The 12,699-nt window shown below is 30.8% G+C and overlaps 1 protein-coding gene across 1 annotated transcript in view; it reads right to left on the reverse strand.

Annotated features, from left to right (window-relative positions):
- Positions 1 to 12,699, reverse strand: part of FAT4 (FAT atypical cadherin 4) — a 104,335-nt gene that overhangs the window by 12,770 nt on the left and 78,866 nt on the right. The window contains exons 10-15 of the mRNA XM_026698017.2: positions 12,297 to 12,401; positions 9,415 to 9,722; positions 4,665 to 4,750; positions 2,651 to 2,830; positions 1,956 to 2,080; positions 1,313 to 1,530 (exon numbers count right to left, since the gene is read on the reverse strand). Of these exons, the coding sequence (XP_026553802.2) occupies positions 1,313 to 1,530; positions 1,956 to 2,080; positions 2,651 to 2,830; positions 4,665 to 4,750; positions 9,415 to 9,722; positions 12,297 to 12,401 (1,022 nt within the window). The remainder of the gene's footprint in view (positions 1 to 1,312; positions 1,531 to 1,955; positions 2,081 to 2,650; positions 2,831 to 4,664; positions 4,751 to 9,414; positions 9,723 to 12,296; positions 12,402 to 12,699) is intronic.

Genomic DNA, 12,699 nt, shown 5'->3' on the forward strand with positions numbered 1-12,699 from the left:
TCACTGCAGGACAAACTACTCCAATTTTTCCTCAAACATTATGCAATTCAAGTAATTATGCATTCTATAAATATGTACAGTAATAGCTATTACTCAAAATTGTATTGATTTCAGATTTATGAAGAAATATTGTTTCCACAGAAATGTGAATCCATATGTAGAACATTATACAAATTTTAAAACTGTCTTTAGCACTTCTCATCATGAACATGAAGATCCCTAAAAACATTGGTATGTGTTCCACAAGGCCTTTGTGCATTCTCATTTCATCATTTTTAAAGACACTTTAAAAACTTTTCTTTGTTGAGTGTCTGGAAAATTAAACAAAATTAAACAAAATGATGAAATGGTGCACTGAACACTAAAACAGGGGGGATGAGGGAGGGGGAGGAAGGCAGGGAGGGAGGGAAGGAGGGAGGGAGGGAGGGAGAGAGAGAGAGAGAGAGAGAGAGAGAGAGAGAGAGAGATGCACAAGGAAAAATATGTACCTTGGCCAAATCAAATAATTTTAAAAATTTGCTGTTTTTTAAACCAGTAAGCTTCTGTTTACAAGAAAAGTGTTATTACATTATTCTCTTCCATCGTTCATTATAAAAGTGAACCAAAAAGCATATAAAGTAATTTTGCATTCCAGAGATAGCTAATATGTAAATAAGTCAGAATGGACAGCTTATTTCAGTTTTATGTAGAAATGAGATTTCTACAGGAAGACATGCTAATTCTCTTGCAAAGTATTGCCAAATGTCTTCTTTTTCTTTTTTTACTAGCTTAGAGGTGATCTGAACACACAGCAGGAACAATTTAAAGATATGGTACAAATATGACTGAAGCCATTACTAAGGACTGAATCCGTTGCTTTCTCTTGTTAATCAATCATCAATTCATTTTACAGTGTATTGATATAGATGGTTAACTAGAATTCAATATAAATGCTTTTATTGAAGGCAAAGTTCAATATGAAATTTGACTTCGGTGTTGGTATGCTTAAAAGATTCCAAATTTGAACATGATGTTTTTATAGGAATCTGAATAAGGAAGAAAACTTAATAAAAGAAAATGTTTTTTAAAACTGTAGCGTGCAATGTTTCATTAAGAATATATGTGTCTAACATTGTTCCAACTGCCATTCAAATACCTAGCACATGGAGTCAAGACTAAACTGATTAGAAGCCAAATCATTCAACTGTTTTAGTAGCTGGAGCTCTGCCCAGCACTAGTCAACGTTCTGGTATTTCTAAGCTAAAATAATTAGAATGAATTTAGAATACACAAAGAACATTACATAGCCAGCTGCCTAATCAAGTCTATTTACCTTCACAGTAGTATAGTTGCTGTTTTCCTGAATATGGATTAATACTCCACTTTTACTCCTGGTCCGGAATTTAACTTCCAGACTATCCATATTTCTAGGCTCTATAATGGCATTTCCAATGTAATATCTCATCATATATTCCCATTTTCTATTTTGCCTCAGATGATAGTCAAGACGTCCTTTGCCCCCTAAGGACAAGGCAGTGTCAGCTGTAAGATCTAAAATAAATACAGATATTTCATTAGTAAATTCTTGTCATCTACAGTTTGCATTCCACCCTTTTCCTGATGAAAAATTATAGATATTATTTTAAAGACAATTCAGCTATGCAGAAAATAATGTTTCTATGCAGTTACAAAAAAGAAAAATCTTTTTTTTTACTTTTTAAAATAAAGAAAAATAGATTATATAATTATGTTTCATTGCATAACAGTTTATCTTATTTTATGTAGTATAATCAGGTTAAGCACTTGGATAAAAAAACTAGATAAAAGAGATAAAATATCTGCAACTGTACATTGTTTTTTTTTTAAAATATGTTGGTTACTTGTATAATATTTAACCTTCCAATCATTATGTACTCATTCCATACATAAAATCAAAATGCCAATTATCAGAAAAAAGAAATAAATTTTATATTTACATTTTTCACAGTGCTTTCCTGTCAGTCCTTCTTTACAAATACACTGTTGCCATGACCAATGATCCACACATGTGCCACCATGTTGACAAGGGTTAATAGCACATGTTCCTTCCAGTCTAGGACACCTAAATAAACAAAGTAATTTAATTGCAATTGAGCCACATATATATACACCCACCTATCCCATATTTTTATGCAGATCAGAATACCACATATGTTCTCTGTTTTCTAACAAAAGTGTGTGATATATACATTTGAACTGAAGATTTCCCTAGGTACATTATTTATATATTTTTTCTTATTTGTTCATCCTATATCTTGAATGTATATTGAGGGAAGCTGTGTAGAACAAAAATGAGTGGTTTAAAAAATTGGAGCAAGAAACATTAATAAGCTATGCTAGAAGTGTAAATGTTCTTGAAGCTCTTGTAATTAAAATCAAGGAACATGGTGAAAAATATGGGTCTAAAATTAAATAGAAACAAAAATAATGAACAATAGATAGGGCATCTAGTCTGGTATCTGACAGTGAAGTTATAGAAATAAATGCAAAAAAAGGAGGGAGACTATAAACAGTGTGAAGTCCATTATTACTCACTTCTGATTTATAGCACAATAAAATTACAATTTACAACAATTATAAAAAGCGTAACTAAAATCTGGGTTTTTTTAATACTTATCAAAGAATGACATACTGATCTAAGATGCCTTCAGCTGACAATGCTTGGCTTGGTTCTAAGGGACGTCCATTGACTGCAAATTCCATTATGCAACCCACAAAATCATGGCTTTCCACCTGTCCTTTTCTTTGAAGGACTTGGTCTAGAGATTTGATACCTCCAATGGTTACTCTGTTTGGCTGTACATCTAAGGTCCTATGAAATGAGGAAAATGAAATAATCAATGAAAATAGAGTAATTAACCATTATACATAAGCAAATTTGTAATTTTTGTGACAAAAGTATCATTTACAAAAAAAATATTTAAATCAAACCAAAAATTTTCTCTGTATATTTATGTAGAAAGAAAGCTGTACTGCAATAAAATTTTAGTCAACATAAATGTTACATTTTATACATGTACATTTCATTTTAAATTTTTATTGAATTTTGACACTGAATAGTAATTACAACAAATCTTTTACTAATACCACTCTCTTTTCCAAATTTTGATTCTTGGTGAGTCAACTATGCTGCAAGTCAACTATGAAATTCGTTTTGAAAGAGGAATGCAAGTAAATCATTTTTAACATGTTTAATTTTAATTGGTTTATCTATAGTTAATTTAATTCAAGCCATTAATGACAATGACCGCAAGCCATTTTGTGTACATTGTCATAAATATCTTTTCTTATGCATTTAATCATATATATTGCTTTTAAAAATAAATACCAGTATGTATTTGTGTAAATCACACAATTATGTTGTTGCAATGCAGAGTCATTTTGAGACTATCATTGTTTAGTATATATGTTAACATTTTTGAAAATAGAAATTATGTCAAGGTATTATACCGCATCAATCTAGATTCCACAGATTCAGATTTCTTTTGAAAATCCAGCATCTGTTAGTTCAACAAAGCACAATTTTTTTCATCATAAATTTTCATGTATATTTTTCAAAGATTTGCCATAATATAAAAGCAAATTGGAATAGAAAAAATTGTTCTGATACTCAGAATATGAAACTACAGCAAATGTTGGACATTATTGGGAAGAAAACTAAATGACATTGTATTCAGGGGTGTCTCTAAACTCTGTTCACGGTTCTGTGACTTTGTAATTGTCACATGCCTTAGGACACACTTCTGTTAAAAGTGTAGCCTCTCTTCCTGCTGACCTTTATTCACTCCAATATGAACTTCTGCCTCTAAATGGCTATTGAACTATTCATGTTTCATCTTTAAACAGACTTTTTAAAAATATCCTTATCTGTTGCTTTACAAATTCACTTTTCTTATGAGTAAAATTATGTATACTTGTTAATTATTTTTAATTATATTTTATACCTACCAAGCACCTAGTGGTCATAATTTGTAGTAATGCTTAATGATTAGTCTATCATTGAGTATTGATTTAGATTATGTATAACAATAATACTGCTAGTTCAAACTAGTAATGCAGAAATTGGTTAATTATGCATACATTTAATCTATTTAAGTAGCTGTTATGACAAAATTTTGTACTCATCACAGAGCTTGACAGTATAGTCCTCAAATTATAATCACAAATTATGAACTTCTGTTGCTAAATAATGTAGTTATTGATCCAATGACTGCATTACAAGTTTGTGACTGCACCTGATTTACAAACTGTTTTTGCTGCAATTATTAAGCAAATAACTTACTCATTAAGTAAATCCAGTTTCCTGCACTGACTTTGTCAGAAGCAGCTAGAAAGATCACAAATGGACATCAAATGACCCTAGACACTGCAACATTCATAAATGCATGCCATTGCCAAATGCCTAAATTGCAGTCATGTTAACAACTTCAGAAACTTTGCTAAACAAATGGTCATACATCGAGGACTACCTTTGACATTTTCATGACAGATATTCGCTCTAGTCATTTCTAAAAGAAGGGAGTGGAGAAAAGATGGCAGTTTGCTTTGTCCAATAACTTATTCAAAACAGTCTTTTATCTCTTGTGGATCAGAGTCTATAAGATCAAAGTTCCTAATAGTGAAAAATGAAATGAAATTATCTTTACCAATCACTAGACACAGCCACATTGCTAACAGTGCAATAGCCTGGTTCCTGTTCATCAGAGCAAGAGTCCACAGTCAAGGATGCTGCCTACAAAATTGAAATCAAGAATAGCATTTTGCTTTATGCATAACAATCAATCAATTCTTTTAATAGTAAATATTCCACTATTTAACGAATACAATTGGGTTTTAGATGGTGTGTTTCCAAAATGCACTTCTTTATACATTATAAAAATAAATATTATATATTAATGTATTATCAGCTGTCAACAATAAATGTAATGTTTATCTGACCAAATATGAATTCCTTTATTTCTAGAAAATTTACTCTATAATCCTATTTGTTAATGCTGGATTACAACTACTTCACAATTGTATGATGTCCTCAAGAAAAAAGCCCTCTCTGAATTTTATTGTTGAAAATTGATGGAACATTTTTCAAAAGAAAAAAAAATGAAAACCATAGTAGAAATTGTACAATAACTGAGGGATTACCTCAAAAGAAAAAAAATAACTTCACACATGTTAAATTATTGTTTTGTTGTCTGTGGCCTTTCAGAGTATAATATATGACATCTGACCATTCCTATGCATGCCCATTCAAAGTAAGTCCCATTAAATTCTGTTGCTATTATTAATATTAGGTAAATGTGTATTTTGAAGTTATAGGCAAAAATGGAAAGAGAGAGATACAATCAATTGGCAAAAGACTATGTTCCTGTTCCAGGAAACAAAATCATAATGCTTTCGTCAAAAAAATATGGCTATGTGCTTTTCCCTCTGTGAAGCAGAGCACTGGAACCATATAGTTTGTATCAAGAACTTCATATATCACACATTGTTGAGGTAATTCCTCGTTTGGAGAATGAGTGCACACAGGGAGACATAGTGAGAGTAGTGAAGAATAACACACACATAGCACAGAGATACACTGTATAGTAAAATGTAGGTTTTAACTTCCAATAAACGTTTAAGCAATGTCCAAAACAAGCAGTCCAAGTCATTCACAGTTGAAGCAGTCAGTTTTCAGTCCATGGATAATCCAATAGCAAAATCCAGTATCAAAAACAGTTCAGTAACAGACTTACATCAAACCCAAGAAGAACTATGATCAGTCAATAGTCAATAAGGAGCAGCAACATTCTCAGCAACAGGACAGGAACTAAAACAACCCAGATTTCTGGCTCCATTTTATGGCCGTTTGAGGAACCACACCCAATTACAATTTTAACATTCCCTTAAAGAGACAGTATTAAAATGTCTATCCTGGTTTATATATTTTCCAACCCAACTAACTGTTAGGTGACTTACATTCCTAACACACATGATTATTTTAAGAACTGAACAGATTAGGCATTCCAAGGATTTTGCATCAATGCAAGTATAAAAACATAAAATGAAGTGAGCAAACGTTCTGCTTTTTTTTTTCTAAAAACAAACAATATCCAAACAAACAATATCCTCTTATTGTGGCAGTCTGTAACACTTGCATGCCAAAGAAAAAAACTGATGTTAAATTAATGTTCCATAGCTATTTAATTTTCATATCAGTCTCTATGAAACTGTGATATATCTCCTCAAACTACAAATAAAAATCATGCAATCTTGTTATTCAAAATGGTACAGTTATTTTATCATGGACCCAATTAAGATTAAGCGGCTGATTAGGATCCTGATTATCTTTTTGGTAGAGTGGTTTCCACAGATTCAATTTAAGAAAAAGGTGCAGACAAGCCAAGAAACCTAATCTGGAACAACAGTGGGCACATAATCTAGCTGTAAATATAAATATTTATGCTGAGTTTTTTAAAAAGTCCCAGTAAAATATAATGACCATATATCTTCCCCAAACTACCCCAAAAGTTTTATGTTATTCCATCTCAATCATACAGGAAACTATTTCAGATGGCAAGCTATCACTTAAATGTTTCGTTCCACGCTGAAACAGGATTGTCAAAGCTGACTGAAATGGACCAACATCTTTAATTATATTAAAGCTGTTTTTTATCAGTCATTTTGGATGAAAAGAATAAGAGGAAATTGCTACAGTATGGATGTTCTTCCAACTTGCTGTTGGCCTAGAGCTACAAACATGCTGTTTCAGAGCTCACACAAAAGTACAATACACTACTGAAGTTGAATTAAGAATCCTGATGAATAGACTTAAATCTGTTCTCACCTTGATCTGCTTAATGCAGGGGTCCCCAAACTTAGCAACTTTAAGACTTGTGGACTTCAACTCCCAGAATTCTGGGAGTTGAAGTCCACAGATCTTAAAGTTGCCAAGTTTGGAGATCCCTGTCTTAATGAAACACTGCAGTCCCTTCTTCCTCCTGTATTTTAGTACGTTACCTTCATATACATACTTAGAAGGCATACACAAGATGATTCTTTGGTATATATTGCAAGTTAACAGATCTATGAAGGATACAAAGTTGAAAGGTGATTATACCATGGTTGTTAAGCAAATCATTGTCTGCAGTAAGCATTGTGCTCATGTGACCATGGGTTGTTGCAAACAGCCATAAACACAGGTTGGTTACCAAGTATTCAAAATGCAAATACTTGAATGTGGGGGGAGGCCACTATCAGAATTTCAAATCAGAGTTGTAAGTACCTTTTGGGGGAGTCCATCATAATTTTGAATAGTTGCTAAGAGACCAGTTGTAAAATGAGGACTGTCTGTATACTATTAGATAGTTATTTTTGCATAATCTGTGCATGTTTCAACTGTTGTAGTTTATTGCACCAATCTATTATTTCTTCCAAAGTGTTTCTTAAAGGCAAAGGCAAACTTAGACTCTATACAGATACACAGAAGGCTTCTCAAAGATTGGTGCTACTATTCTCATCAAGATGTAATAATGTAATAATTCATGGAATTACATGAGAATTAAATATAGGTACACTTTTGTAAGAGTCCAGTTTTCTACAAGTTTACAAAAAGATTATAACCTTTCAACAGTTGTATGATCTTTTATAGTCATTGTGATCTACACACACACAAAAACATGATGTGGTTTTAATTGATATGGTACTTAAATTTTGGCACTTTACTTTTTATGATCATAAGCCACCCAGAGTTACCTTGTGATAAGATGGGACAGCCTATAAATGTAAATAAATAATAAATAAATAATACATTGGTATGATTCAATTTTCTGATTTAAGCATTGCATATCTCTTTTGACTCATGAGAGTTCATTTTCTAAAATGTTTCCTTGGTTATATTCAACTATATGTTTTCATGAAAAGAATATCAGTTATATAGTTTGCTTCTATTTGTCCTAAAATTTTAGTATTTTAGAAAGTATCAACAATATTATTATGCTGAAAACACAACGTTCTATAATGTAAGAGCAAGATTATAAAAAAACAACATATTTATCATACTGTTTGAAATATCATTTTTTCATTTCCCATTTATACCATTTGCAAGTTGTCAGGTTCATGAGAAATTTATTTACTGAGAAGGGAGAAGTTACATTTCTTTTGAAATTGGTGATTAGTTCCTAAGACTCCATACCCTGATATAACTAAATTCATTGTAGCTTTTGCCTGGAAATGTATGAAAATTATATGATATTCTATTCACACATACGTCTGGATATCAATTGCACGCACCCTCAATATGCTAAATTAGGTTTAGCTAAACATGTCTTGATTTTACACTGACATTAAAATTATTTATTTTAGGAAATTATATCTGCCAAACTTGCTTCTACTATACAAAGATATGATACTGCTTAATAAAACACTGGCAAACTATTGTGTCTGCAACTGCATTAATATCCTTTTTTTCATTATTGATTATGCTATAATTTGTTAGACCAGAGTGTCAAACTCATGTCGTCACAGTAGCATCACATGATGCATTGGGACTTTTTTCCCCTTTACTATACCGGGCATGCATGTGGCCAGCACGTGACACATCCAGCCTGCAGACCAGGAGTTTGACAGCTATATTTTAGTGTAGATCCTGTATTTTCCTGTATTTTCTACTTGTTTTAGTTAATGGAAAAACCCAGAACTTGTCTTGATGTAGTTTGTCTTGTATATACTATGCTTTAAAGTTATGCAGATTCATATAGTATACATTTACTTTTAACAATATTAATCATTATTAATTAGTGGGTTTATTATTCTCTATTTTAAAATAATAAGTTGTGTTGTTTCACGATTTGTAAAAAAAAGTTTATTTGATATTTCCTTTAAAACCTAATTATCTTCTTGTTGCTGGTGATGAAAAAAAAATGTTTGATTTATTGATGATGATTAACTTAAAGCATGTTACTGTAAATGTAAAAGTTTCCTCATGAAACAAATTTTGTCAGATTAAATTGCTTGGAGATATGATCCATGAAATAATAGTTTATTTTGCAATTGTTCCAATTTTATTATTGATTTCTTTTTGTAAAAAAAATGCTAATTATATAGTCTTCAGATAAAATGGTTTATGTCCTTGAGTTATCTGAAGAATTAAAATTATCTCTTAATAGACTTCAGTAATTATTCCACCCAAGTGTACCAATTAATTAGAGTAGGGTAGTCATTAATCCACTTCAATAATTATTCCCATTTTAGATTTTTTTTTTCCTTTTGAAGTAGTCATTTATATGCTTAAGAACATTCTTTTAAAACGAAGAAGCTTGTCCAATTTCAGCTCTAATTCTGCTTTAGAAAAACCTGTCTAATTGTGCTTAAGGCCCTGAAATAAATTAAAGCTTAAATTTTCATTAAAACAATGCTTACCATTCCTGCCCTCCGAGCAATAACAGTGTGAAATTGTCCATCAGACACCTTCTTTGCTGTGGTAAGTTTATATGTGCCACTGCCAAGATTATATGAAAATCTCAACCTTTCTTCTGTTATCTCAAGTGCCAAGAATTCTGCCCGATCACCAGTCTGGTTATCATAATTATATAACATAAGAGCATTACTTTTGATTGTTGAAAACTTTATGTAAATGTAATTGTTGTTTGGATCCATACTGGGGAATTCCATGTATGATAATTCTTCAAATCCATAGCTATTTACTTCACAATGTTTTCCAAAAGCACCTATAAAAATAACACAATCAGCATCAGTATTCTTGTACAACATTCCAGAACTAATTAAATGTTATGGATAGTGTTTCTATCAAAAACTAAAATATTAGGAATGTTCCAGTCATATTTCTTCCTTATTAATATTAAATAATAGCAATAAAATGTAAAAAGTAATATTTCTTTAATATGTAAAAAATATAGTTCTATATATTGGGATTTTAATAAACTTTGTTTTTCTCCTTAATTATAAGTATGAGAAACATGTCCCATTAACAATTTAATATAGTTTTAAATGCATACCCAGAGCAATAATTTAAAATTTATTTAACATTACACATAGTCCAACATCTATTAAAAAAGGCCTGCAGTTCAAGTAAGATTTTTGTTGGTTGAATTAAATATATACTTGTATTTAATTTATATGGTTTCTTCTTTAGGATATTAGTATTGTTTTATCATATTTAATTTTTTTATAACTTTGTCATAATTAGAGTAAAGGTGCTATTTAAACAAAAATAAAACCCTGAAATAAAGGTACAAAGCTAATTATAAAATCAATAGTTTCAAGTAAAGATAACTTACTTTTGTGGATAACTTGGTCTTTTTGAGTGTAGTAAACTTTTAAAAAAATTGAGTAAATTTTGAGTTACTTTTGAGTTATTTGATTTATATATTTTAGTTATTTAGTTTTTTATTTGAGTTACTTTTTATTTGTGTGCAGTAAATATTTTCTGATTTGGATACATAAATTTATACTCGTTGTGATTATAGTCCTGGGAGAATGTCTTGCGGGAAAGATATATTAATTTATGGAAGCGTAAGTTAAAATTGCTATAATTATTTATCCTTTGAAAACATTCCAGTTGGACTATTGTAATAGATTTTACATGGGTATGCATGAAACAAGCTTTCAAAACTTCAACTGTATTAAATGAAGTGGCTTGATTACTACTGGACTACTACTAGTAGTAGGAATGATATAGCATTCTTTAGATAGCAACTTATATGATAAGAAAAGAGTGGAAGTAAATATTGGGGCAAGAGAAAATTGGTATAAGAGTAAAACGAAGAGGGTTATGGAACACTGAATTTGATGGATTTGAGCAAAACAGAAAGGATAAGAACTGCAAATAAAAAGTCGGATAAGATTAGAGGACTAACTAGAAGAAAATTAAGTCATTTTATAAAGTTGGAATGAGTCCAACTCCCCTCAATCTGTAACAATAATTTTGGGAATGAAGGGAAACTGAGCCAGCTAAAACCTAGGAATATATCTAAATCCAACAATTCTATTTTATATGAACAGTGGTAATTTAACATGGATTTTAAGTTCATGCAAGACTTGTATATGATTATAGCCAGATGCTGTATCTTCTTTTACATTTTCTATACATAGTAGCCTCACAGTCTAAGCTAGTAATTTCTGACTTCTTCTATAATTACTACCGTGTTCAGCATTTGTCCTGCAAAATGTCTTTCTGGCTTTATGCATATATTTTTTAAAGAATATTGTCTGGCAATACTTATAAATAGATGTAACTTTTGTAGGGATTATATAGTTTGATGGTGCCATATCTTACACTTGTTAGGATAAATTTGTATAACTATGAAATTATAAATATTATTTTTAAACATAAATCTTGTAGCAGGAGTTACAAGATTTACATTCTTTTAAATCTCAAAGAATGATGAAAAATCAACTTTGTGATGCCTTTGGAATGATTTAAAGGTCAAGACTGCAACACAACAAAAAGAAGTAATATAAAGTTGGACTATTTAATCAGGGATAAACTATTTGTTTATATTAATTTGTTAATGTTAGTCCATGCTTTGAGAATGCTGAAAAATGGCAAAGTTGCAGATGGTGGTAGTACTACCTGTTCTAGAGTAAAACGGAATAAGGATTGCACTGATATAAAACAGATTCAATTATATTTCCTTTCATTTTCTTATATTATGCCTTTTATTTACTTAGTTTACCATTTCTTAGTCATTTCTGCTCTTTAAGTAGCATTCCTTATCTTGAAAGGACAAAACCTGATGAATCATGTTTTTCTATAAAATTTGCTAGATTGTGAAATTCCTTTCTAAAATAAATGCTTTCCTTTTACTATACTGCTTTAGCAGTCTACTAATTGCCACACCTACAAAAAAAAAAACATTAGACTGAAACATTCCACAAAATTTGAAAACAATAGCTTATTAAACACTATAATTTATAAAATTTAGTTTAGTAGAGACAAAAATAATAGAGAGAATAAATTTTCCTTTTACTATTAGAAATTGAGAGTAATTTAACAGAGGATAATTTAATTCAATGCCAGGAATTATCTTAAAGAAGGAACTAGATAAATTGATGAGGATGACTCTATTTACGGATTTAGAATCATATGCAGAAGGAATCTGAATATTGTTTAGTTCTTGGAGTACAACAGAGGAACATGCTGTTATGCATTGTCTATTAGCACCTGGACTTGCATTTAGAATTTTAAAAAATGCCTGAGCATGCAGTGTTAAGGACTAGAATACAAATGGTAAAGTTCTCTGAGTGAATCTGTATGAAGCAGAAACAGAAACATTCCTCACCAAATGGACAATGACAATAGTATCCTTCCACGCCATTTTGACAGGATCCCCTATTGAAACAGGGATTGCATTCACAATAGTTGATGCTGGACTCACAGGTTTTTCCTGAAATGTTCAAGAGATCTATTATTATAAACTCATTCTATGTATAATTACATTTGCATTCAAAGTTATCTATCTATCTATCTATCTATCTATCTATCTATCTATCTATCTATTCTTATTGTTTGTTTATTAATTTTGCCTACTTCAGTTAAAATGGAAGAGACTAAATAATAGTTAGTTCATAGCCACAAGATTATTGAAATTGTCTTTGGCCAAGAAATGAATATGAGCACCGTGCCATAGAGCAGGGGTGTCAAACTAGATTTCTTCAAGAGCTGGATCAACATCGTAGTTCTCC

The sequence above is a fragment of the Pseudonaja textilis genome, chromosome 6 (genome assembly GCF_049901715.1).
Source record: "Pseudonaja textilis isolate UNSWEBS1 chromosome 6, rPseTex1.2, whole genome shotgun sequence".
Lineage (NCBI taxonomy): Eukaryota > Metazoa > Chordata > Lepidosauria > Squamata > Elapidae > Pseudonaja > Pseudonaja textilis.